Source organism: Marmota marmota, unplaced genomic scaffold (assembly GCF_001458135.2).
Source record: "Marmota marmota marmota unplaced genomic scaffold, marMar, whole genome shotgun sequence".
Lineage (NCBI taxonomy): Eukaryota > Metazoa > Chordata > Mammalia > Rodentia > Sciuridae > Marmota > Marmota marmota.
The window spans coordinates 3,968,660-3,994,734 of NW_025999949.1; the positions used below are offsets into that span (position 1 = coordinate 3,968,660).

General features: G+C 35.0%; 1 protein-coding gene across 1 annotated transcript in view; it reads right to left on the minus strand.

Annotated features, from left to right (window-relative positions):
- Ubr5 (ubiquitin protein ligase E3 component n-recognin 5) overlaps positions 1–26,075 on the minus strand; it is a gene marked incomplete at its 5' end in the record, with an annotated part of 90,941 nt that overhangs the window by 13,713 nt on the left and 51,153 nt on the right. The window contains 27 exons of the mRNA XM_048801943.1: positions 179–323; positions 943–1,054; positions 3,523–3,766; positions 6,384–6,482; positions 6,567–6,687; positions 8,337–8,557; positions 9,516–9,629; positions 9,715–9,887; positions 10,890–10,963; positions 11,443–11,673; positions 14,473–14,684; positions 14,857–15,125; positions 15,666–15,923; positions 16,303–16,434; positions 17,261–17,372; positions 17,970–18,093; positions 20,212–20,451; positions 20,539–20,699; positions 21,652–21,781; positions 21,879–22,005; positions 22,108–22,226; positions 22,325–22,471; positions 23,636–23,727; positions 24,216–24,364; positions 25,031–25,128; positions 25,490–25,613; positions 25,977–26,072. Coding sequence (XP_048657900.1) covers positions 179–323; positions 943–1,054; positions 3,523–3,766; positions 6,384–6,482; positions 6,567–6,687; positions 8,337–8,557; positions 9,516–9,629; positions 9,715–9,887; positions 10,890–10,963; positions 11,443–11,673; positions 14,473–14,684; positions 14,857–15,125; positions 15,666–15,923; positions 16,303–16,434; positions 17,261–17,372; positions 17,970–18,093; positions 20,212–20,451; positions 20,539–20,699; positions 21,652–21,781; positions 21,879–22,005; positions 22,108–22,226; positions 22,325–22,471; positions 23,636–23,727; positions 24,216–24,364; positions 25,031–25,128; positions 25,490–25,613; positions 25,977–26,072 — 4,124 coding nt within the window. The remainder of the gene's footprint in view (positions 1–178; positions 324–942; positions 1,055–3,522; positions 3,767–6,383; positions 6,483–6,566; positions 6,688–8,336; positions 8,558–9,515; positions 9,630–9,714; positions 9,888–10,889; positions 10,964–11,442; positions 11,674–14,472; positions 14,685–14,856; positions 15,126–15,665; positions 15,924–16,302; positions 16,435–17,260; positions 17,373–17,969; positions 18,094–20,211; positions 20,452–20,538; positions 20,700–21,651; positions 21,782–21,878; positions 22,006–22,107; positions 22,227–22,324; positions 22,472–23,635; positions 23,728–24,215; positions 24,365–25,030; positions 25,129–25,489; positions 25,614–25,976; positions 26,073–26,075) is intronic.

Consider the following 26,075-nt stretch of genomic DNA (forward strand, 5'->3'; position numbering starts at 1 on the left):
GCTCAGAGGTAGAGCACACACACAGCTAGTGTGTGTGAGGCCTTCAGTTAGATCCTCAGCACTACATACAAATTAAACAAAGGTAGTAGTTGATAGTTTTTCTTTTAAATGGCCATTTCAATTCAAAAGCAAAAAAAGCCACAACCAGTTAAGAGTTAGCTAACTGCACATTACGTACTGGTTGCATTGCTTGCACACGGGGATAAAGCCTCTCCCCAAGTGCCTGCCGATGTGCTGGCAAAGGATCAGGATCATCACTAGGATTTCCTTCGGAGGCAGGTCTGAAGGGCCTTGTGTCAATGGAAAGCTGTCTTCGAAAATCTCTGTAAGAGGAAGAAAGCTTTTGAGTTCACTTACTTTGACTGCAAAGTGAAATTATCAGTACAATGAGAAAACAAGAGCATATAAATTATTCCAGCTGTGATACCAAGGTGGAATGATATCTAAATACATGAGAGCTGGAAAATAAAAATTGTCTACATTTTGTCACTTGAAAATCTATGAATTTGCAATGTGTAATTTGATTGTAAGGGGGGTAGGATCTGCAAAGACCAGAAATCAAGAAATCATCCACAATCATAATTCCTGAAAATTATGGGCCAAAGTAAAATGTGACCCATCTAACAAGAGTAAAATCAAAGGATTTAAGCAGCACAATTTGCCACAATAAGATTTTAAGAGAGGTAAAAAAAGAATGATATTAAAGGTAGTAAAAATGTCAAATAATTAAGAACTCAAATGGATAATTTCAACTTCTTCTGGGTTTTTAAAGCAGAACTTCTTAGCAATAGACAGATAAGTAGCTTATGTCCAAATATTAAAGCTGATTTTCTTAAATAAATAAATAGTCAGTACATAGATAGATAGATTCTTTCCTTTATAAGCCAACATTCAATTCATCCAAAATGCTGGTATTCAAAATAAGATACAGAATCTTCATACCTATCCCGGTCTCTCCGAGAACCTGCTCGCAAGCCACTACTCCTCCTCATTTCCCGTTCCCTCTCCCTTTCCCGATCTCTCTCTCCTCTGTTCCTTAATCTCTGCATTAAACCTAGGAGAAAAGGTGAAATACAGCTTATGTGGATAAATGTAAATGTGACTACATTAAATTTCAGTCAATGCAAAGAAATAAGTCAAACACAAGAAGACATGACAGCTCAACACCATCTTCCTTTTAATTATCTGTGTTGCTAGTGCCTTTCTCCCACTCTCCCTTTGATTTTGAGGGTTGCAGATGATTGTACACCTGGCACATCAAAGAAGTTCATTTCAGTATTTGTGAAATGTATTCTTCCCCTGGTCATGTCAAAGCTGTGAAATAAAATATAGCAACTAGGTTTATGTTAATTTCACTATAAATAATCTTGAGATGTCTTACATGATTAGTAATTTAAACATCTTCTTTATTCTTAACTCAAAAAATTAGACAATAAGAGAACAAACAACCCTATCAACAAATGGGCCAAGGACCTGAACAGACACTTCTCAGAGGAGGACATACAATCAATCAACAAGTACATGAAAAAATGCTCACCATCTCTAGCAGTCAGAGAAATGCAAATCAAAACCACCCTAAGATACCATCTCACTCCAGTAAGATTGGCAGCCATTATGAAGTCAAACAACAACAAGTGCTGGCGAGGATGTGGGGAAAAGGGTACACTTGTACATTGCTGGTGGGACTGCAAATTGGTGCAGCCAATTTGGAAAGCAGTATGGAGATTTCTTGGAAAGCTGGGAATGGAGCCACCATTTGACCCAGCTATTCCCCTTCTCGGTCTATTCCCTAAAGACCTAAAAAGAGCATGCTACAGGGACACTGCTACATCGATGTTCATAGCAGCACAATTCACAATAGCAAGACTGTGGAACCAACCTAGATGCCCTTCAATAGATGAATGGATAAAAAAAATGTGGCATTTATACACAATGGAGTATTACTCTGCATTAAAAAATGACAAAATCATAGAATTTACAGGGAAATGGATGGCATTAGAGCAGATTATGCTAAGTGAAGCTAGCCAATCCCTAAAAAACAAATGCCAAATGTCTTCTTTGATGTAAGGAGAGTAACTAAGAACAGAGTAGGGTCGAAGAGCATGAGAAGAAGATTAACATTAAATAGGGATGAGAGATGGGAGGGAAAGGGAGAGAGAAGGGAAATTGCATGGAAATGGAAGGAGACCCTCAGAGTTATACAAAAGTACATACAAGAGGAAGTGAGGGGAAAGGGAAAAATAATACAAGGGGGACAAATGAATGTCAGTAGAGGGGGCAGAGAGAGAAGAGGCGAGGGGAGGGAAGGGGAGGGGGGATAGTAGAGGATAGGAAAGGCAGCAGAACACAACAGACACTAGTATGGCAATATGTAAATCAATGGATGTGTAACTGATGTGATTCTGCAATCTGTATTTGGGGTAAAAATGGGAGCTCATAACCCACTTGAATCAAAGTGTGAAATATGATATATCAAGAATTATGTAATGTTTTGAACAGCCAACAATAAAAAATTTAAAAAAAAAAAAGCATAAAAAAAAAATATCTTCTTTATTCTTAATTTTTGGCACTAAAGCATTATAGGCCACCAGAACATTAGCTATAATTATTTTAAAATTTGTAACCCCAAGCTAGAGTATGGTTTCCTAAGGCATTTGCTAAGTTTCCATATTCAAAATCTGTTAAACTATTTTTATGATGAGACTATAGAAAGTCAGATGGTAAAAATGATGATGAAAAGCTGGTGAACTCTCCCCATTTTTTCACTCTCTTTCCTTTATACAGCTCATTCAGTTTTTATGGTGGTGGTTTACAGAACCCTAGTGATAAACAGGTAAAATTCAGAATTTTCTTTGTTCAATTATTGTTATCAGTCCACTGACAGGGCTGACATCTTCTGCCATACTTGACATGAATTAGCAATTATCAACTCATGAAGCTTTTGTAATTTTACTGATTTTTTAAATTTGCTAACTGAAATCTTGAAATTAGGTTAAGAGCCCTCACGCCAAAGTGCTGTTTCTCAATTAGGTAATAAGCTTGCACTCTTCTCAAGGACGTTAATACTGAAAGCCTTACTTTAAAGGGGGGGGGGGCTTTTTAAATTAAAATAGTGAGCTAAGTCATGCAAGCTCCTTAACTCATGGGGGACTAGAAACAAGTTTGTAAATCATACTTAGAATAGCCTATCTAGAAAACTGCATTTTCTTCTCAAATATCTGTATCAATTAATACAGGGGGTAGAGGGAATACTAAGTGCAATTTGCTTACTGAATTTTTATATCACCATATTTTTCACACCCACACTGAACTCCTGAAATAAGTAACAACTGATATGAGAAACCACTACAATCATAAACATCTAGCAAATGTGGCAGTAAATAAGCAATTAATCTAGAATAAAATTATATGAAATTGTAAATGTGCATTAAAATTCACTAAAAAGATTCATAAGCATTATTATTACTATTTTGATGAACAAGGAAGTAATTTTTGCTTGTTATGACACTAGTCTATACTTACTTGTGTGGGTACCTTTGTTGGCATTTTGGATACAATCTAGATTTGGCAATTTTTCATTTGACAAAAATGCTTGTGCAATGGCTGTATAAAAACTTCGTGCTACACCACTGCCCTCTCCTGGCTCATCCTTAAATGTGACTTTTACTCTGTGGACAGCCATTGGAGTAGTTGCACATCTTCGGCCAAAATGATTGTTAAGCTGCCTCATAGTCTGCTGAATGAGGAGATCTCGATCCCGATCAACCTATTAAAACATGCCCAAAAGTAGTAAATCCATCACTGGAAATCACTTTGAAATTTTCTATGTAAAATGTGAAAAATGAATTTTACATTTTTTCTGATAGTTTTTCAACTTACAAGTACTGGGTTGTTAGAAGCTTATACATTCTAAAGCAAATTAGAAGGTTCTGCATTAAATCAGGACAATAGAATTTAATTCAATTTGAACATTTTGTTTTCAAAACTACTGGAAAACAATTTATTCTGTTTGGGGATAAACCAGGATAAATTCCAAATTAATTTTTTAAAAAAATGAATTCCTTGAAAACAATTTATTCTATTTTGGGATAAACCAGGATAAATTCCAAATGAATTTTTAAAAAAATGAATTCCTTGATAAAAGAAAACAAGCAAAGTGGAGTAAAATGACAATTGGAAAAACATTTACACCTTCTAGCAAAAAGATACATATTCATGAGCAACTATATATCATTCTAAAGATACATAAAGAATGTATAAAGTGTTAAGAAAAAACAACTTTGTAGAATAGGCAAAATACATTGCATTCATTTTTAAAAAAAAAAACTGATCCTAAATACAAAAGTTTTTTGGTGGAGAGGGTATTGAGGATTGGATAAAAGAGTGCTTAATCACTGAGCTACATTCCCCCCCAGTTCTTTTCACATTTTGAAAGAGGGTCTTGCTAAGTTGCTGAGGCTAGCCTGAACTTGTGATTTTCTTGCCTCAGCCTCCTGTGTCACTGGGATTATAGGCATGTACCACCATGCCTAGCTTAAAATAAGTGAAATCCAAATTGAAACTATACTAAAATGTCATTCCTTACCTAATCAGATTAGACAAAAATCTCAACAACTGCCAGAAAGATTATGGTGTGTCAATCATTTCATACTGACAGTAAGATACATGCATACACATACATACATACATACACACATACCAAAAACAAAAACAAACAAACAAAAACACCATTATGCAGAAGTACTTGCCAATATCTGGGAAAATTATATATGCACATATGCTATGGACCCAGCAACGCTGCCTAGGAATCTACCTCACAGACACATTAGCAAAACTGAGAAACAAACACAAGGTATGATGATTGTTGACTTGACTACACTATCTGGGATAGCAAAAAACTAGAAAACAAACCCAAATGTCTAGTCATAGGGGGGTTGCTTAGAAACATTGGTTAAAAACCATAAAATACACTACATTAAGCATTTATAAAAGGGGGAACACTTCTCAGTATAAAGCTATGGCTATACTGGATATACTGTTAACTGGGGGAAAAACATATAGTATGCTGGGGATGTAAGGGAAAATGAGTAATGAACATACAATTTTTTTAAATGGGGGAATACACTTTTTTAAATGGTGAACAATGGAAACTAGACATCTCTGAATATACCTTCTTATAACATTGACTTTGCAACATTATATATATTTTACATAATTAGTATAATATGAAATATAATTTATATTAAACTGTTTATATTTATTTATATTTATACTTTACTTTTTAAACCAACAGAGAAGGCAATTCCTAAAAACTAAAAGCAAAATGAAACAAAAGGCCCTAAAACCCACCAAGAGGAATTATTTCATGTGAGTAAAACCAATTTGTCTATCTCTGAGTATGATTTAAAGACAAACAACTACAACTTAAACTATTTTCAATAACCATTTCGTTGATGTTAAGTGTAGATGTTGTAATTCTAAGACTGCTGTGTATATACTGTGGGGGGAAAAGGAAGTGAATAATTTTATTCATGTTGTTGAGAAATTGGATTTTCCCTTTGGAACAAAGGAGACACAGATTTAAGGTGTAAGAGATGAAAATAACAAGCAAAACAACCTTGTGGTCCTAAATCTTGAATCTGAATTGGGAATATCTTTATGAATTCATAATGTGATTCTTCTTTTTTTGACTTGAGGTTGGAGCTGGGGGTGCATTTCCTTACACTAAAAACCTTAAAACAATGATCAACCCAGTATCAATGAGCAACCCAACTACCCACATGCAATCTCAAAATACAGTTTCCTACAAAACAGATTCAGGGGCTTCTTGAAGAAATGGATGATTTAAGGTTTGTGACAGAAATGCACATAAAAAATACTAGAAAAAAAGACTATTGGGATAATGTTAAAAAAGACTCAAAATTAGTCAAAAAGGAGACAACTAGAGCATTAGTAAGAATAATCTCATTGGAGGGTGGGGGATATAGCTCAGTTGGTAGAGTGCTTGCCTCGCATGCACAAGGCCCTAGGTTCAATCCCCAGCACCACAAACATACACACACACACAAAAGAATAATCTCACTGGAATGAAATATATCAAAACTGTTTAAATCCACAAGCACATTAAAACAAACAAACAAACAACAACAACAACAAAAAAAAAAAACAACTGAACACTCTTTGGTCTAAAGGATTCTAAATTTGCTCAGAAAACTACCACTCTAATTTGGGGATTATCATTTCTTTAATTTTTTTCCTCCATTTCTTTAAAGTTTTAATTGTAAATACATATTCCTAAGAAGATCTATTTGTTATTTTGGATATTTTTAAATTCATATAAATGGCATTCTGTAAGTATAGTAAGAAAATCTAAATACCTTTACCTCTAGTGATAAATCTCTTGACTGCTGGTTTCTCAGTTTTTCCATTTCTCTGCGGAATTTTGATTCTTTTACCTCAAAACCACCCAATTCAGTTAGGATCTAAAGGGGAGGGGATGACAAAATTACTTTCTGAAATATATTCTGATCAGGCAGAAAATAATTTAAAATGTACAAAATACATACTGATCCAGGTTCTGCTCCAACATCTTCCATGAATACTCTGCCAAATAGTTCTAAAGAAAGACGCCAACGTCCTAGCAGCATGTCATGGGAAATAACCATTCCCATGAAGCTACACTGTGGCCTATAAGAAATTTAAGGGGAGAGAGGAAATAATTTAACCAATGCCCAAAATTCTGGTCAATATTAGTAATTTACTTTGTATTTTAATATTCTAAGGTCTTCAGTATTACAAATTATGTTCTCTCTAATAAGAACATTTCCACAACTACTTGGAACATCATCCTGAGGGTGCCTCCTAACTTCAACTTTCATTTTACCTCTTTTCCTTAAAATCTAATGTCCATCTCCACTTAGGTGATTCACAGATCTCTCTCCAGATCAAACTTTCACAATAAACCAGAATTTTGATTTGTTAAATATATCTACATCGGTGATACTCAATTCAAACTCAACATGTCTACAAGTCAATACGGACTCAAGGCAATGATATTTCCTCCTGATCTTTTTCATTATTACCATCTATTTCCCCTCTTGCACAGACTTGAAGCAAGTTCTTCCTCCTGTTCCTTCAGAGTAAAAAAAAGTTTATCTGAGTTTCTCTTCCTTACAAGATTTCTTTCCCATCCCCAAAGCCAGTATTCTACCTTAGCCTCCTTTTCCTCACTAAGTGGAACTAATAATAAGAGCTTTCTAACTGGTCTCCCCTCCAACCTGTTTCTATATATTCTAAACCTCTCAGCTCCAGCCATATTGCCTCTGGGAAGATTGTCCCACTCCAGTCTACACACTGTCCCTTAGCTACCGACTGTTAGACTGTTGTATCTTGTTTTCATTAGCCAGCTCATTAATTCCTTCTAAAATTTATCTGATTCCTTGTAACCAAAGAACATAGAGCATAAAACAAAGTGTAAACAAATCATTTGGAAGTTTCCCATACTGACCTACAGTATATACTAATGAATTTTTAAGTAAACAAAACCTGCCTCATGCTAGAGTATCACAATCTGTGAACCATGCAGAGTAGCCCAAGTAAGTACGAGTCATGCATCCAGAATATTCTACTCTTTCTAATTATCAATATGTCCCCATAAAGCTGTTGGTCACAAGTCTATAAATGGCAATTTGACATGGAGATATATATATATTAGTGAAAGGGGAAAATTCTGATTATCAATAGAATTTTTTTTAAAAAAAAAGAGAGAGAGAATTTTTTAATATTTATTTTTTAGTTCTCGGCGGACACAACATCTTTGTTTGTATGTGGTGCTGAGGATTGAACCCGGGCTGCACGCATGCCAGGTGAGCACTCTACCGCTTGAGCCACATCCCCAGTCCTGGATATATATTTTAGCTCTAATTATTAAACTTAAAAACAAGGTACTAGGGGCTGGGGTTGTGGCTCAGTGGTATAGTGCCTGCCTAGCATGCATGAGGCACTGGGTTCGATCCTCAGCACCACATAAGTGTAAAATAAAGATATTGTGTCGACCTAAAACTAAAAAATAAATATTAAAACAAACAAACAAACAAAAACCCAAGGTACTATAAGTTCTTCAACGAAGTAAAAACAATGACAAGTCACACCCCAAATCTAGAAAATGAAATTTTAAAATGTAAATATCAAATAAACTAGAAAACCAAGAAAAAATTTGTGTATAAATGAAATAAAATAAAAATGAAATAAAACATTTATAAATAAAAATTCTTTAAAAGAAATTTTAATAGCTTGAAAGTAATGCAACAGAAAGAAAACTTTCACTTATCAAGTACCTGAAAGATGTAAGAGGTGGTCCTTCACTTTCAGTAAGTCCTATTTCTGCTAATAAACTACTTTTCAATTGTGCAGCAAGATCATGAGCAGATGGCCCTGGTTTTGAACTCTCAGTTTCTTCTGCCAGCACATTCTGTTCTTCCCCTTCTTTTTTTTGCCGATTTTGCATGTTCATTACATTTTTCAGATTGGCAGCATAAGACATTTTAGTTGGAAGAACCTGTGAATTTTTATATTTCAATGTTATACATTAAGAAAACAAATGAAGATTTTTAACTTAGCAAGGCTCCATAGAAATTAATCCTTCTGGAGCTTTGCCTATAAAGTATACAGCCTCATCTTGTTTTGTGTGATTCCCCTGGCTGACCATCAATTCCAGTACAAAGTAAAGAGAACTTCTGAAGGAATCTTTACAATACCCCTGATACTTAAGTCTCTTGCACATTTTTAGTATTGCATTCTCCTTCACCACTTAGATAATTTTAAAATGCTACTCAACTACATTTTTTCTACGTTACTACTTTTTCAGGACAAAAAGTGTTGTTTTTGGCTCTAAATTCAGACTTGAATCTTAAACTAGATCTGCCATGTGAAACAGACATTCTCACATGAAATCTATTTATAATCTCTCATGTCTTAATTTCTTACCCATAAAATCAGGATAACAACACTTCCTACTCACCATGGTTATAAATATTAAAATAGTGCCCAAGACCCAGAATTACTCAATAAATGTTAGATATCACTAATGTGACCTTCTTTATCTACAACTTTCTTTGTGTATACTGAAGACTGCACCCAGGTATGCTTTACCACTGAGCTATATCTTCAGCGCCTCTTTAAGACAGGGTCTCACTAAATTGCTGAGGCTGGCCCCAAACTCATGATCTTTCTAACTCAGCCTCCCGAATCACTTGGATTATATATGTGAATATTAAAATTGTCAGTACTGTGTAACGATCAACTCTGTGAAAGAAAGCACATAATAAAACTGACCTAACAGAGCAAGTTAATGACAGTGGTGGAATTCCTTCTATGGTGTTATTAAGGCAGGAATTTTGGACACCTCTATTATTTAGGGAAATAAAATACTCTGAATTAATGCATTTCTAAAAATCTAGACACTGAGACAAGTTCTTCTTAACAAACATTCTATTACACAGACTTTTATATCTTACCTCAAGGCAGTTTCTGTCCATTGTAACCTCCATTAAGCACTTCCCACTACTGGCAGATGAAGAATAAAGACCTTGACTTGGACGGCCAAAAAGATCCTCTTTTCTAGCATTTGGCTGAAATTTTAATAGATATTCTAGTTATATCAAACACTTAAAACAAATGGCAGTTAGAAAGAAACCTAAGACTAGTTTAATTCACCTGCAGCAAATGTGGCTGATCAGCCAAAGGGATGGCTTCAGCCAGAGGCACTTCAAATGGATTTGGGGGTATGCACCCCAGGAAAGTCATTGAGTCTGAACGTCGGAAAAATGGATGGTTTTGGCCAGTCTCTGCAGGAAGAGAGTCATCGTCCTTATCATTCAGAGTAGCACCTAAATATAAAAATAAAATGTTTTATTTAATAAAAATAATTATTAGGGAAGAATAAAAGACCATTAATCTGTTGTATCCAAAATTCCTGATCTTTTTATAAAAATTATAATGAACTCAAAAACAATAGTCCATAATTTTGATATTTTAAAGTTATAATTCAAAATATAATAGTTTGATATGGTTACAGTGGTAAATTTTATGTATATTACAAAAATTTTAAAATGCAAAATAAAAAATGTAACAATAACACTGTTCCATTCTGTACTGGTTAGTGCTTCTTGTATCTTTCTATATAGAACAAGATTCCTAAGCATATCAGGACCCAACTCACTGATGACTCCAAAAGGAAAAGATACCCAGGAGCTGTAATCTGAGCATTTATTTACCACAGTAAAATAAACTTGGGCAACTCATGTATCTCAACAATCAATCGACACACTGGGACCAACTCTCCTTAGTGAAAGAAAATTTGGGCAATGCTTAGTGTGTTGTTACCTATGACTGGATTCTCAAAAATAGTAGTCAGCTGTCTTTCCTTAGGCTAAATAAAAGTACTAGTTGAGAATAAGAAGCTTCTAACTGAAATACTAACAGAAAACTATAAGTTGGCTATAGAAGATCCCCAAGTACTGTGGTATAAAAAGTTATGAAAAAAAAATTCTTTAGTTTATATTAACTGCTAAAAGTTTTGATATTCAGAAGTGATTTTCATTTTCTTTACTACATCTAGAAAATACAAAACAGACAAATGTAAAAAAGAAATATAGTAGGAAAAATATCCAATATTTAAAAGTTTGTAACAGGTCTTTAATCCTTAATTATGAAATATATAATGCAAGGATGTGTAAAAGAAAAATGGACAGAAGCGATAAGAAATGGGACATAGAGAAGAAAAGAGAAATTCCCACCCAGACAGAAAATAATGAAGTTAAAAAGCTTGAAGGGGAAATACTGAGGCAGCCATTTCTTGAAGTAGATTAGCAGATTTTCTGTGCACTAACTTTGATTGGTGTCATCATCATTTTCATGTTCTGAATCTTCATTATCAATACCCAGTTCCAAAAGTTCTCGTGTCCTTTAAAAAGACAAGTGAATCATTTTCAATGAAATTAGTTGTATAATCTGAACAGGAACAAAGGCAAGGGGAACCCAAAACAAATAAACAAACAAAAAAAACACTGAAGTTTGGTATCTGATTTCTAACACTATGGTATAGTTTCAGATTCTGGAAAATGATTTACCAATCAGCCTAATGTATTACAATAACAAAAAGAGAAGCAAAAATCACCCCAAGAAATATGAGTACCTGTAAAAACTCTAAATAGAAAACACAGTAAGTACTCAGGCTGAACTATTTTAAGTATGAAGCTTAAATGCATTCTTAGGTTTCCCATTTTAAGTTAGGACCTGCAACAGAAAAAAAGTTATACTTTCCTACATAAATGTTCCTATACTGTTTTTCTTTTGCATTGCTGTTCTCCTTTACTCTAGAATTTCCCTGCAGAGACCATACCAAGCAAGTATTTCTTAAAACTAGCCTCATCGTAAATATACCTTTTACGTTCCAACTGAGGAGTATCCAATGTCGTCTGCTGGTTCATTGCTTTAATCCAATATATAAGGGCTTGAAAAACATAGGCCACATGCTTCAATGAACAAACATCCAAAACTGGAAGAACATCAGAATGTTCATCATTATGAGACCGCATTAAAGAGAGAGCATAATTTAGGAAGTCTCCTCGAGCAGACATCATTCCTTGTCGGGCGCTAAGCAATGTGGCACGTCTACAGGGGGGAAAAAAATTAAACAAGTTTACAAATAAACACAAATGTGAAATCTGCCACTATCATAAGTAGGCAAAACTACAAACTGAGAACATTCATAAATACTCATTAAGCCTGTGGCTCTGCTTTAGAAATACAATCACTGTGTACAATTTATAGTCCTATACTTATTGTATAAGAAAGGAATTGTATCCTTCAGAATGGCAGAAGAACTTCTTCCCTAAAAACGGGGATTCTCAAACTGCAAGGTTCCCCCCAACCCCCCCCCACTACCACTGCCACCCCAAATCACCTGGAAGGTTTATTTAAACAGATAAGCTGACCCCACCTCCATAGTTTTTGGTAGGTCTGGATAAGGCCCCAATATCTGTATTTCTAACAAGCTCCCAGATAAAGTTGAAACTGCTGTTCTAGGGATCACACTCTGGGAATCAATTGCTTAAAATGATAACAAAATCATAAACAACAACAAAAAAAAAATGGATAAACTGGACTTTACTAAATTAAGAACTTTTGCACTTCAAAGAATAATATCAAGAACACGAAAAGATAACCCAGAGAATTAGGACAAAAATTTTTGCAAAAACATACATTTGATAAGGAACGTGTATCCAAAATATATGAAGAGCTTAGACAACTCTTAAAAAAAAAAAAAGACGAACCAATTAAAAACTGGGTGAAAGCGGGGCATAGTGGTGCATGCCTGTAATCCCAGCACCTTGGGAGGCTGAAACAAGAGGATCATAAACTCAAGGCCAGCCTCAGCAACTTAGTGAGACCCTGTCTCAATAAAAATTAAAAAGGGCTAGGGATGTTGTTCAGTGGCAAACTGCCCCTAGGTTCAATTTCCTGTACCAAAACAAAACAAAAAGCAGAACAAAACTGGTGAAAGATCTAAACAGACATTTTGCCAAACAGCCAATTAACACATGAAAAGATGATCAACACCATTAGCCATATTAAGAAATGCAGAACAAAACCAATTCCATAAGATACTATGTCACATCCACTAGGTGGCTATAATCAAAAACATAACAAGTGTTGGTAAAGATGTAGAGAATATATCTAAGAGAACCGAAAATACATGTCCGTACAAAAACCTATACACAAATGGGTGTAACTGCAGTATTATGCTCAATAGTGAAAAGGCTAAAATAATTCAAAATGTCCATCAACTGATGAATAAACATAATGTGATATCAATGAAACTTCAGGAAGTAATAAGGAATTAAGTTATTGAAACATGATAAATCTCAAAACCATTAGGCTAGGTACAAGAAGGTATATATTATGATTTCAATAACATGAAATGTGTGGAACATATAGAAATAGGAAACTGGGTGGGGAGGTAAGGGAAAATGGAGATGACTGCTTATAGTTATGTGATTGCTTGCAGAAAATAAGAAAATATTTCAAAATTGATTGTGATGACAGTTACACAGCTCTGAAAAACCAATGAGTAAACTGCACAGTATGTGATTTATATCACAATAAAGCCGTGGGGAGTGGGAGGAGAGGGAGGGAGGGAGAAAGAACACACAATACTGCCACCAATCAGGATCCATGAAGAATTCTATCTGTTTGTTTTTGATACTGAGGATTGAACCCAGGGGTACTTAATCACCAAGCCACATGCCCATCACTTTCTGACACTTTACTAAATAGAGACCGGGTCTCACCGAGTCGATTAGGGTCACACTAAATTGCTAAGGCTGGCTTTGAACTCACAATCCTCCTGCCTCAGTCTCCCGAGCCACTGGGATTACAGGCATGTGCCACTGCACCCAGCGAATTCTGTGTTCTCTGAGTAGTGACCTCAGCCTAACAAAGACAAATCTTTTAATCTTTGTGGAGCAGGCTTACCAGGACACAGAATAGCTGCTGGCTTCCAAATCTATATCTCTAGTCCAAACATCTATTCAATTTTGCATACTAGGCATGTGTCCATTCCACTCTACATTTTTCTCTAATTTTCCTGTTATCCAGGATCAAAGTCTAAATATAAATACTGCCTCGACCTGCTCTTCCCTTCATAAGGCCCTAAATTCTTGTATGTATGATTTCAATGCTTCTCGTCCCTCGGTAATTAACTATTAACTCTCTTGAAGATTCCAACAATTGGCTTGTTTTCTAAACTCCTAATTATTCTAATCCATAATTGGGGGGAGGGGGTGAAGGAACTTTGGATTGTGCAGCAGGGAATGAGGTGGTAGGGTATGGAGATGGGATAGATGGCGGAATGAGATGGACATTATTACCCTTTATACATGCATGATTACACTACTTGTGTGACTCAGTAGCATGTTCCACCAAAGGAAGCAGCAGTTGTGCTTCATTTGTGTATTTGTCAAAATGCATTCCGCTGTCATGTATAACAAATTACAACAAATTTAAAACATTTTTTTAAAAAGTAGAGACAGACACACACACACACACACACACAACTAAAGAGAAGTGTTGATGATTACATACACATTCCCCATCTTAAGTACAAAGTTCATTCACATTCAAAAAAAGTTTTCCATAAATATATGCCTTGCAGAGGGAAGGCAAGGAGGCTTAGGTACAATAAGGCAAGGCTATGAGCCATCAACTTCAAAAATGAAGACTTTATTACCAAAAATGGGTTTTTTTAAAAAAATAACTGGAATTATAGCTAACTTATTTTGCTTTAAAAGAGTAATATCCAGGCATTTACTTTCTCCTTCACAACAAGATCAAATGTAATAGCACTCAAAAAGCTCAAACCTTCTAGATATAAGAACTGTCTCAACACAAAGTACTTGAAGAATTTCATACCGTCTGCCTTCAAGAGTTCGTAAACTAGCCTCTTCTCGCGCAGTCATCCTCTCCCTTCGCGCTGAATTCTGAGAAGCGTGAAGAGGATGATTTGGATGTCCCGGATCACCAGCAGATGCTAATGCAGAACCATAACGTAATTGAGCTTCAGTAGAATCCATAATACTGACCATCCAGTTCCAAGTGGGAATAAGCTTTTCTTCTACATAGTTCTATGAAGACCAAACTAAAATAGTTAAAACTATCCAAATAGAGCTAAATTTGATGTAGTAGTAGTATGTCAACATTTTAAACATTTGTGATATTAATACCCATTAACTGGAATTCTCATAATTGATAGCCCAAAAAAAAAAAAAATTGAGCAACTTTTCAATAGTTTCATACCTGTAAGTTTACTGCATCTTGGTAAGTCAATTTCACAGCTGCTGGAATCTGAGAGTATACTAGGTGATTATACTTAGGAATAAGGCCCATCAAGTCCGAGATTTGTCTGATGACAATGCTGTAAGCCCTGGCTAAACTGCTTGCAGATGTTAAGTAGCTGCTGGCATTGCTAGCTTCCAAAGCAGCTGCTGCAGCTGCAGCACTTGTACTGATGGTACCACTCCGGCGTAAATTTGAAGGATCAATATAAATCAAACCCGCGGAACTTGCTATAAGGAAAAAGGACAATCACAATGAGCTAATGTCAGTTGCCAACTCTGCTGCTGTGGCACTGTATATACTTCTGTAAATCTAAATGGTCAACTGTTAATAGTGAGCGAAAACCTTTTCCTAAACATACACTAATTTGAGGGAAGTGTTAGGAAGAACAAGAATTAATATAATGTTCTCAACCAATGGTGACTTTATACTTCCCATCCCCTGGCAAAAGGGGGCATTTGGCAATGTCTGCAAACATTTTTAACTATCACAACTGGGGGGAAATGAGGAAAGTGGGGTGAGAGGGTTGCTCCTGGCAGCTATTAGACCCGGAATACAGATGCCCTTTAACATTCCTAACAATAAAAAATTATCCAGAACAAGGTAGAAATAGTGCAAAGGTTAAGAAACCTTGTGATAACCATATAACCTAATTTTTATATTTGAAACTCAACAAAATAATAAAACCACAAAACTAATTGTTTTTGAGATGAACATGATAATTTAAAACACTATTTATACTCTTAGAAATACTCAGTTTTTAGACTTACCTGCAGGTGTGGATGTACTGGATGGGGCTGTGCTGGCTGCTCGCTGATGCTGGGTGTTACGAACAGCCCACTGCATTGAACGGGGAGCTTGGGCAGCACCATTGGCATGAGAGCTATTCGTGGTTCTTTCTAAAGGTTCATCAAGCATAAAGGTCTCCTGTTCTATGTCGTCACTCTGACTACTGCTGCTATCAGAATCACTTGAGTCATTTGATTGAGAATCATCTTCAGAAAAAAAGGCAGGAACACTGCTCGCTCCTAAATTTTGTATTTTTAAAACCAAAACACTGTGAGTTTGTTGATAGTTAAAATTACAATGTACACCCTCAATCAGGAAAATATGCATATTAAGCACAATGCCAGGCTGTATGCAATAGTCCACAAAACCCACCACTGAAATAGCTCAATTAGAAAGAACTCTTTTAAATGAATCAATCTTTTAAATAACCCATTATTTAAAAGCCAGAAACGTTGGGGGTGGGGGTGGGGGAGAGGATAATTAAAATAATACCTTCTTCAGCATCTATAGAGAAAAAAGATGAAGTTATTTTCAAAAGTTTTTAACCACCCTTGTACACATTATACTGAGTATTAACCATTTCATATTGAACATACATTGCCAAGTAAGGCAACACACCTGCTTCTGAACCAGCAGTTGCTGCAGTGACAACACTTCTGCGCCCACTAGCATTGTCTTGGTTGCTGTGGTTACTTTCACTGTCACTTTCTGTTTCAGCTGCTGCTAACAAATCCAGCTCCATGTCACTCCCTAGAAAATATATTTAAATAATATTAAGGAAAAAAGCATAAACTCACTATGGATCAAGACAGCATTTGATAAGCCACAATATCATAAGGGTAGAAACAAAAAAGTCGTCGTACTGGTAAGGGAGGTGGGGGGAGGGCAGTGAGAAGTTAATTACTACACTGAGAATAAGTGACTAATCCGCATTAGAAAAGCGATGAGGGAAATTATTATGGTCAGTGGACTGTTACATAGCAATTCAAAATCTCTCCTGCAGAGTCTTAGATAGCTGCAGAAAAGTACTGGGGGACATCAGGCAGAAGACTAAACTAGGTTCCCCTTCTCCGTTTTCATCTGCTTTATATATTGGACTTCCAAAAGGAGAAGTTAAAAATGCTCATTCCTTGTATTTCACAGTAATAAATCAAAATCTATAAATTCTAAAAATGTGCTTTTTGATTATCTTAGGTGAAAAAGAAAAGTCACAAAAATTATATATATAATCTTTAAAAAAACATGCATGGGAATAGAGCAGTACAGGAGAAGAGTGCAAGTTTAAAAGATTGTTATTATCTCTGTGGGATTATGGGTGATAAAACGCTCTAATTTCCAAATGTTGTGTAATGTAACTAAAATTATTTTAATTTTTAGAAGTCTTTTATGAAAAGAAAAAGGGAGAAGAGGATTATTTTATATATCTATATAGCCACCTCCTAAAATATTGAAACATATGTTTCAGAATCCCTTGGCAGAAAGCAAGTCGGACAATTGTACATCAAATGGGGTTTTTCTCTCCTTTTAAGGAACCTGGTTAACTCATACTGAATAATTTCTCAAATAACCTGCATACCATCTTCATCATGCTCATCATGTTGTCCCTCTGCCTCAGCATTTTCTTCCCCATGTTCTTCCTGTTCATCATGATGATCCTCTTCTCCAGCCACACCCTCCACCACCTCAACCTAAATCCAGAATCTTATTTGTAGACAATGAAAGTATATAATAAACCCATACCTCTAACTAGTGCTCCTCTGCAGCAACTAGTAAACTAAAATACAAAGATCTCTAACAATGAGAAGTACTACATTATATACTAAGCAGTTATAAAATTTTTTTGCTAGCAACAATTTGTTACCAAAACTACTGTCGACATATCCCAAAGTTTATGCAGAGTCCTAAAATTAAAAGTATAAAGAAAATTCTTCTGGGGGTCGGAAGAGGGTTTTTTATATAGTTCAGCCATTATAAAATTGAATATCCTCTCATTCAAATACATTGCCCAAAACTACTGAATTTTTTTCAACAGTGAGAATATCTTAACTCTTAACCCTTACGTAGAAATAGTTTATGTGCACAATTTCCTAATATCTAGTGTATCAAGCATTATTAAAATCATTTTAATAGGTAACCATAAGTTACACATTAATATATAACACAAGTCTACAGGCTAGATGCAAATGGAAACAGTTAAAGAGCATATAGTGCAAATGCAGAGAATGACTATATATATATATATCCTTCCCAGATACAAGCTTTTCATCTACCACAATTAAAACCACCTCTTCCACATCTGCTGAAACAATATCATCCTGTTCTTCATCTCTGCCCCTAACAGGCTGGGACTGGCTGATGTGCCTCTGCTGTGGATTCCGGACGATATAAGATGATTGAGACTGGCTGGAGCTGTAAGGAATCAGCAGGTTTATGAGTATACTGTTGCCACATCTCAGACATAATGCACACACTTTCATGCTTCTCATTAAGAGTTTAGTTCATTTCATTGCACATGAGACTATTTTAAGTCTAACTTGAGAATTCTTGAAACATTAATCTACAATACATTAGGAAATATAAACTCAAAAGAAGTTATTTTACTATAGATTTAAATTACAACTCTCATAATTTGCTTTTACTTTTTAAATAAGTCCATTTTAAATCTGTTGATAGACATATTTGCATAAATCCTTCCCATTGAAAAATTATATGAAGGAAAAAAATCTTTTCCACTGGTTTTCTGCAGCTTCCAAAGGCTTTCATGACAACACTTCATTAACAGAAAGTGTGCTCATCAAAACACATTAAGGAAACCTGACATAATTTCTATTTTGCATTAACCACTGAGTTGCTAATGTAACGAAAAATGTCAGTTTAAAAGTATGGCTTTAAAATACAGTAATAACCAAAAGTGGGGTGGTGAAAGTTTCACTTCCCTCAAAACCTGATGTCGAAACAGCCAAAAGACAGATGCCTCCATTATAAAGTAGAGAAAAAATGCTTTAAATGTAGGCCAGAGATCTGAAGACAGTTGTTAAATGATACTGTAATGATACCTTAGGAATTAAGAAACTCAATTTAAAAAAGGTTAAAGTCAAAAGATTTTAAGTGGTTGTGCCATTAGTGTTCTCGCCTCACCTTAGATCTCTGAGAAATGAAAATTAGAGCAGTTACATGTGAGAGCAACTGTGCCTTCAAATAATCAACCAAGTAGTCTTGATGCTGTGTTTAACACAAAAACTTTAATGGTAAAACAGTTACTGTAAATTAGGAGAGGCAAAGAGATGAAAAGGATATTTCTAACCACTGAAGAGACTACAACATTTCTACAATATGAAAAAATAAGTCATGCCAGGCACAGTAGCACACGCCTATAATCCCAGCAGCTCAGGAAGCTGAGGCAGGAGGATTGCAAGTTCAAAGCCAGCCTCAGCAAAAAGTGAGGCACTAAGCAACTCAGTGAGACCCTGTCTCTAAATAAAATATAAAATAGGGCTGGGGATGTGGCTCAGTGGTTGGGTGCACCTGAGTTCAATCCCTGGTGCCTCCCCACCAAAATCAACAGTGTGAAACCACAACTAATAAGTATTTTCTTTGTTAAAATAAACACCTTGGGGAAAACGGGCAGCAAAACTACAGTTCCTCAAGGTAACCACTTACAGAAACTATGTACTTCATATTATGATACTACCAATACACAAATCACTCCCATTTAGAAATGGGAGTTTCACCCTTTTTCCCCACCAGAGACTTGCTGACACAGTGAAGGGCCACAGGCCTAAAATCTAGTCTAAAAAAGCTATGTTAAACCTTTGGGGCATAACAGTTTCGAAGAGTTGGAGGGGAGGAACAGAGAAAGTAAAGCTACTGCGTTCAACACTTCATACTCAATGGATGATACATAATAGTCATGCAAGGGAAATGCAAGCATCTGGTCAAGTGTATGCTTTTAAACACTTGGTCAAAATACACCCTTATGGGAAGAGTTGACTACAACCATATTAGATGAAGGGCTTGTAATATCAGAAAACATTAGCAATATCTCAATTATCAGAGGAGATCTGGAAGAGTTTGGGACAAGAATCAAGTAAAAGGATTGGAGTAAAATGCTTTAATAATGAATTAAGAAAAAGGACAAGATGACATAAAACTTGAAACTCAGTAAAAAAGCTAATGGATAGTGTTTAGAGATGAGTTGATGACCAATTTTTTTTGTGTTCTAGAACAAAATCAAGGGAACAGAGACAAAACTTCACAAGGTAATAATACCACTTAAGTACTGATGAGTCCCTCACAGAGAATCTGATCAGTAGCATAACCTCGAGTCCAGGTAGATTTCACTAAAAAAAAACATTTGATAAGGAGGTAGATTTGACAAGTCTGAAGATAAATATCTTGAAAGTACTTTCACATGTCCCCAAATAAAATATCTGCACATAAATAATCATGCATACCACCTATATGTTTATGCAAACATGACATCAACAGAGAATAAATTAATCATAATTTCTTATAGTAGAAATTTACCTGCTAGACTGATCAGATGATGGTCGTGGTGGCAATGGTTCTACCGAAAATAGTTCTTCACTGCCTTGCATGGCATCTATGCTAGTACTAGCCAGAGTAAATGGTGCAGTGGGGCGAGCAATCCCCATTCTGACAGGAACAATCAATGACTCTGCAACGTTGCACAATTCTTCTACCGCATAAGGTAGCAATGCTTGGAATACACGCTTGCATTTTCCAATTGGTTGTGGAATAAAGTTGCTGGGGCAAAAAGGGAAATAAAGAAATATTTTATGAGTCCTGCAGAAAAAAATGTTGTAAAAGCCAAAATATATAAGGATGGCTTACTTTTTCTTTTTGGATGAAGCCATTTCCACACTAAGAATGACAAAAACTCTTGCAACTGAACGTAGAAACCTCATTGTCACAGCAATAGCTTCTTCTCGACGTCCAGGTGTGTATTTGTTTTGGAGTTCTTTCACTAATGTACCTAGTAGAGTATCTAAAAGCTTTAAAAATAATTGTAATTGTTCTTATTAAGATATTTCATAAGATAGTAAAACATTCATTAAGTAAAAAGCCTAACATTTTTCAGTTAACATTTCATAATAGAATTTCAAAATAAATTTAACCAAAACATTCAGTCTCTACCACTGTGTTCCATAAATAGGTCCCAATTGTATGATTTGTTTTTGTTCCATAATCTGATGTAAATCAGAACAGAAATACTAAATATATCAAAAGAACTTTTTCACTTACTGTACTCACAAACAGCAGATTCAAATATTTATGTTACATTCATAATCCCATCTCCCTCATTCAACTGATATCACTTTCTAATCTTTTCCATGTGTGATTTACCACACAGATATTAATTATAGAAAAAAAATCCAATTCCATGTAACTATTTCTCTATCACTTTTTTGGGGGGGTGGGGGGAGATACTGGGAACTGATCCAAGGAGTCCTCTCCCACTGAGATGACCTATCTGAGACCCTATCTCAGAAAGTTGCTGGGCCTCAAATTTGCAATTGTTCTATCTTACCCTTCCGAGTAGCTGGGATTACAGGCATGCACCACTGTGCCCAGCTCTTTATGACAAGTTTTCAGAATTTCAAAACAAATTTATTTTTATTGCACTTGACAATGACAGGTTGTTTTCCAAATATGGTCCTCAATGCAATGCCACCTCATCAGTGCCTGAGTATGTTCTTTTTACTATGACCTCATTAGCACTGAGTCTTAGTTCCAATTTGGATTTGTAACACATTTTAGGTTTTTTATTTCGAATTAAAGGAGCTTCTGCTGTTATGTAAAACTATTTAAATCACCCCCAAATTTGATTCCCTTAAATGTACTGCTTAATCAGAGCCTATCAATACTAAGAGGGATTTGGCTTTTAAAACCATGCAATGCAAATTAAGAAAAAAAATACTTATAATAAATATTCAAAAAGCTTACCAAAATATCTGCTGTACACTTGACTATAAGGCAATGAGTGAAACAGTCCAGCCGAATTGTGCCACTTTGTTGATTGAGATATACTTGCTCTTCTGGCAAAAGATGGCCTATCCTACTGCTGGCACTCAGACTTGAGGGGGGGAAGGAGAGACAGAATGCACTGTAAAAACCTACACTAACATGGGAAATACACAAATCTAAAAAATAGTTTCTTAATGCATACATACGGGTCTTTATTCTCCTGTGACCCAAACATAATCATAGATTTCAAAGCATTCCAGTCCTGTAGAACACGCTCCAATGCAAGCTGGGCAAATCTTGGAGGCTCTAAATCATGATCAGGCATATCTGAATCTAAAAAAGAAAAGAGAGACAGAGGAAAAAAAACAAAATAGTAAGATAAAAATACAACCTAACTGCTTTTCATAAAAAATCAGAAGTATTAAATTTACTCACCTTCAGGACTAGCTGTTTTTCGATTACGATCTTCCCTGATTCGAGGTGGCCTATACTGGCAATGCTCCACAGTCTGCCTGGCTACGGTCTGCACTAAAAACAGCAGAAGGTGCTCTCCCCTGCCAAACAGAACAGTGTGGTAAGGGTGGGGGAAGGTTACTAAAAAGTGCCATGATCCTTCTATTTTACTCATTTTGTGTCCTAAAAATCCACTTGCCTACTGTTTGGCAGAGTGACCAGATTAGTAGCAGTGAGCAGGCGATAAAGTAGATCAAGACGAGCAGATTTCTGTCCAGCAATTAGAGTTTTACATTTACATTTCTCCCAACAATCACAATAGGCTGTTGGTGATGTCCGTTTGAGTCTAGAAAGAATTCACCAAAAGTTAAGTACTAAAATTCTTAAAATTTGCAAAGATCTTTACTGACATTACTAAAGCACAATTCACTGAAACTAGATATTAATATTTAAATGTAAAGTGTTAATTGTTAAAACATATACAACAGGAAGGATCACTTTTATGGTATGAAGTCTATAAAACTACACAAAATTCCCCTGAATTACACTTTAATGACTCAAGTGAAGTCATTTCTGTTAATGTCTTTCCTGACATTTTCTGTACACCCCTAATCTACTTTAAGTAATCTTCCTGTAGGCATCTAATGACTTTACAGACAGCTATTTCTCATATGTGTTCTCTATGTGACAGGACTACAAATCCTGTCAGGACAGGGATCGCCTTGTTCACCCCCATCCTAGCATCAGTGTGGTGAGCAAGTTAAACGAAAAACAGGTTACCACTTTTAGATGCTTAAAATAAGGAAAAGTAAGAATATCAGCAAATATTATAACTAAGCATCAATGTAAGAAATTTCCACTCATCCTATACGGCTACTTATTTTAGAAACATAATAGATGGCTTTTATAATCCAATTCTCTATTACCTATAATATCTATACATCTTTAACAACTTTAAGCTGATGTTCCTGTTGATAACATTATAGATGTTAGTGCTAGGGTATTTTACTGTGTGCTTCTATGAAAGCTAATAAAACTAGCTGGAATGACTAATTCTGCTAAAAAGGAAGATTACTACACTTAGTTTAAAAAGTTAAATAAGGGACAGTCCAATTATTCACCATGATTCACTCAATGCCTACAGCAATTTTCTTCTAATAGACCCTATGGGGTTGGGTTGGGGAAGATGGCGGGGGGTGGGGGGTATCTTTGCAGAATACAGACAAATAGTTCTGCCCACATTTTTCTGAAAAGATTAATTTGATCCTAGTCACAGTGTATGATCATATATTCCTTAGCACATGAGCCTACATGTAGCACATTAGGACTAGCATTTCACAGTATAATCTAAATCAAGAACCACATTTTTATACATAAACTGGCTTTATGAGGGAAACATGAAAAAACATCACACTTTTTGAATTATATATCAATAAAACATGGCAGCATAAACTACATTATTATAGCAATATAAATCTAGCTTGTAAAATTAAACTAGAATTGTACTTACTTGCAATCATGACCTTTATGACAAACCCTTGCACATTCTGTACAACAACATAGTGACTCCAGCAAACCACAAGTTCGACACTCAAAAATATCCTAAAATTACAATTTTAAAAGAATAATTATGTATATATATCTACAGAGTAATTGTTTCTGGTATTTTCTAAAATAATTCAATCTCAGTGATAGCACAATAAAACTAATAATGCTCTAGAAAAGATGCTATATAAGATTATAGTAACTATATAATTTATAAATTATATAAGTGAAAACCAAATTCTATTATTATGATAAATAGTTTATATCACCTCAAGAAAGGCATTATATATAATTATAAAAATCTGTATCAAGATTTGCAGACTACTGAACCTATTTAGACTCTCAATTCTTAAAATCTGCCATATTTAAGTTAATAATGAACTCCTGCTTCATTTATTTAGGAATTAAGTCAACATTTATTTTCTTTAGAGAATTTTATGACTCATAGTAAAAAGAAAAATACTTATAATCTGAAAGCCAAAAACTCTATAGTTTTTCAAACATAAACCCAAAGACAGCATAAATACAGACAAAAAATAATTTACCTGGTTAATGTGCTCTGCTCCAGTCCAAGTAAAACTGCAGGTATCATTACAACACAAGACATATAAAGGAGAGTCATCAGGGTTGGTACCTGATGGACAAACCATTCCCATAAATACATCTTCCTCTTTTTCACTTGAGGATCCTTCATCTAAAACAATCATGAATACAGTAGTTATCTCTCAAAAAAGGAGGACTTAATAACAATCTCCTATACGTTCTTCAAATGGAAAAGCCTTAACATCTATGCAGTATTCATTAGAAACTACTGTATATTAATTTCTAAAAATTGATGCACAAAGTCAACAAGCATGGAAATCCAGCAAATCCTGAAGCAAAGAAAAGCCAAATCAAAATTATAACCAAACATGACGACTATCTGACTCCTCAGCAGTGTGTCAGGCAGTTAAGGCTGCAGCCTTAGCTCTATTTAGCAAACCATGGACCATCTCATAAATTATTTATTATCAGTATTCTTTAAAGGTAACTAATATTTTTAAATACTGGACAGCAGAAATTGATATTTCTTACTGCATTCTATTAAGCAGGAATTCCAAGTTAGAAGTACTACAGTAAGACATCTACCTATTATTTCTATAAACTTTACTACTACCATCCATTAAGCACTGGAAGGTTCTATTAGTAATCCATCTTCATCTTTCAAAAGATTCTATGATATTTACAAGAATTATCTCGATGTTTCCATCAATTATCATTATATATACCAAAAATAAGATTTGAATGATATTATATGTACAAGAGAAACTATTCAAATTGAAAACCAAGCAACTCATAGGCTTTGAAATATATTCATTACCTTTTGCAATTTTCTGGGCTGTTTCTAAGATAGTAATTGCAGCAGGATAAGCTCGGCCACTTACAGCTGACATAAATGGGGTCATTCCCCTTGCATCCCTAAAATGAGAAAAATTGTATCAAAAATATTTTTTTCTTTTTAAATTAAAAAAAAAAATAAGTCTGCATGACAAAGCAACTAAATGTTCTTTCAGTCACAGACTATTCTGTGATCTTTTTAACACAAAAATAGACCCTGATCAAGATAATGTAAAAGTTGGTTTGTATCTATTTAGATATCTATATGATGATGTTAAGGTGGCCTCTGCACTGAAGAGACCTTAGCAGTGCAGTGGGAATACAATGCTGAATTCTGATAAATTGTTTTAAATTCACATAAAACTATATACTGCAAAAGATTAGCTTCAACAATAAAATCCAATAAGCTAAATCTTCATAAAAAAAATATACTAAAACTTACTTGGCAGAAAGGAGTTCTCGTAGATAGGGCTGTAGAACTGTACTATCGCATAGTAATTTTAATATAAAATGAGCATTCGCTTTTCGATCCTTGGATTCTACTACAGAAGGCTCTGTGGAAGGACCTGTAATTAAACAGATCCATTTGGTACCAAAACAAGAGTAGATGTGAGAAAGTAAAAGAATGTTTTAAAATATATATCAGCCATATATTAAAAAACAAAAGAATATTCTAGTATTAATAATAAATTCATTCATTTCATTACAAAGAACTGAAACATATTAGTATACAAATCAACTGATTTCTTAATGCATGTATATACACACCATAAATCTTTCAGATACTGAAAGTAATTCAGAGAATTAGATGCTTTTCAAATAATGAAAAGTCTCCTTGAGATAAAAAGTGTGAGTGTATGGAATCCTATATTCAAAGTGTGTTCTTTTTTCTTGCAAATGTTGAGACAGATAAATTTATAGATTCTTACCTGGAATGGTAGAGGTGCTCGGTCCTTGACCACTGCCAGTCGCTGCTGTGGTAAGAGATCCCACAGCGGGGGCCAGGATAAAATCAATGTCACCATCTT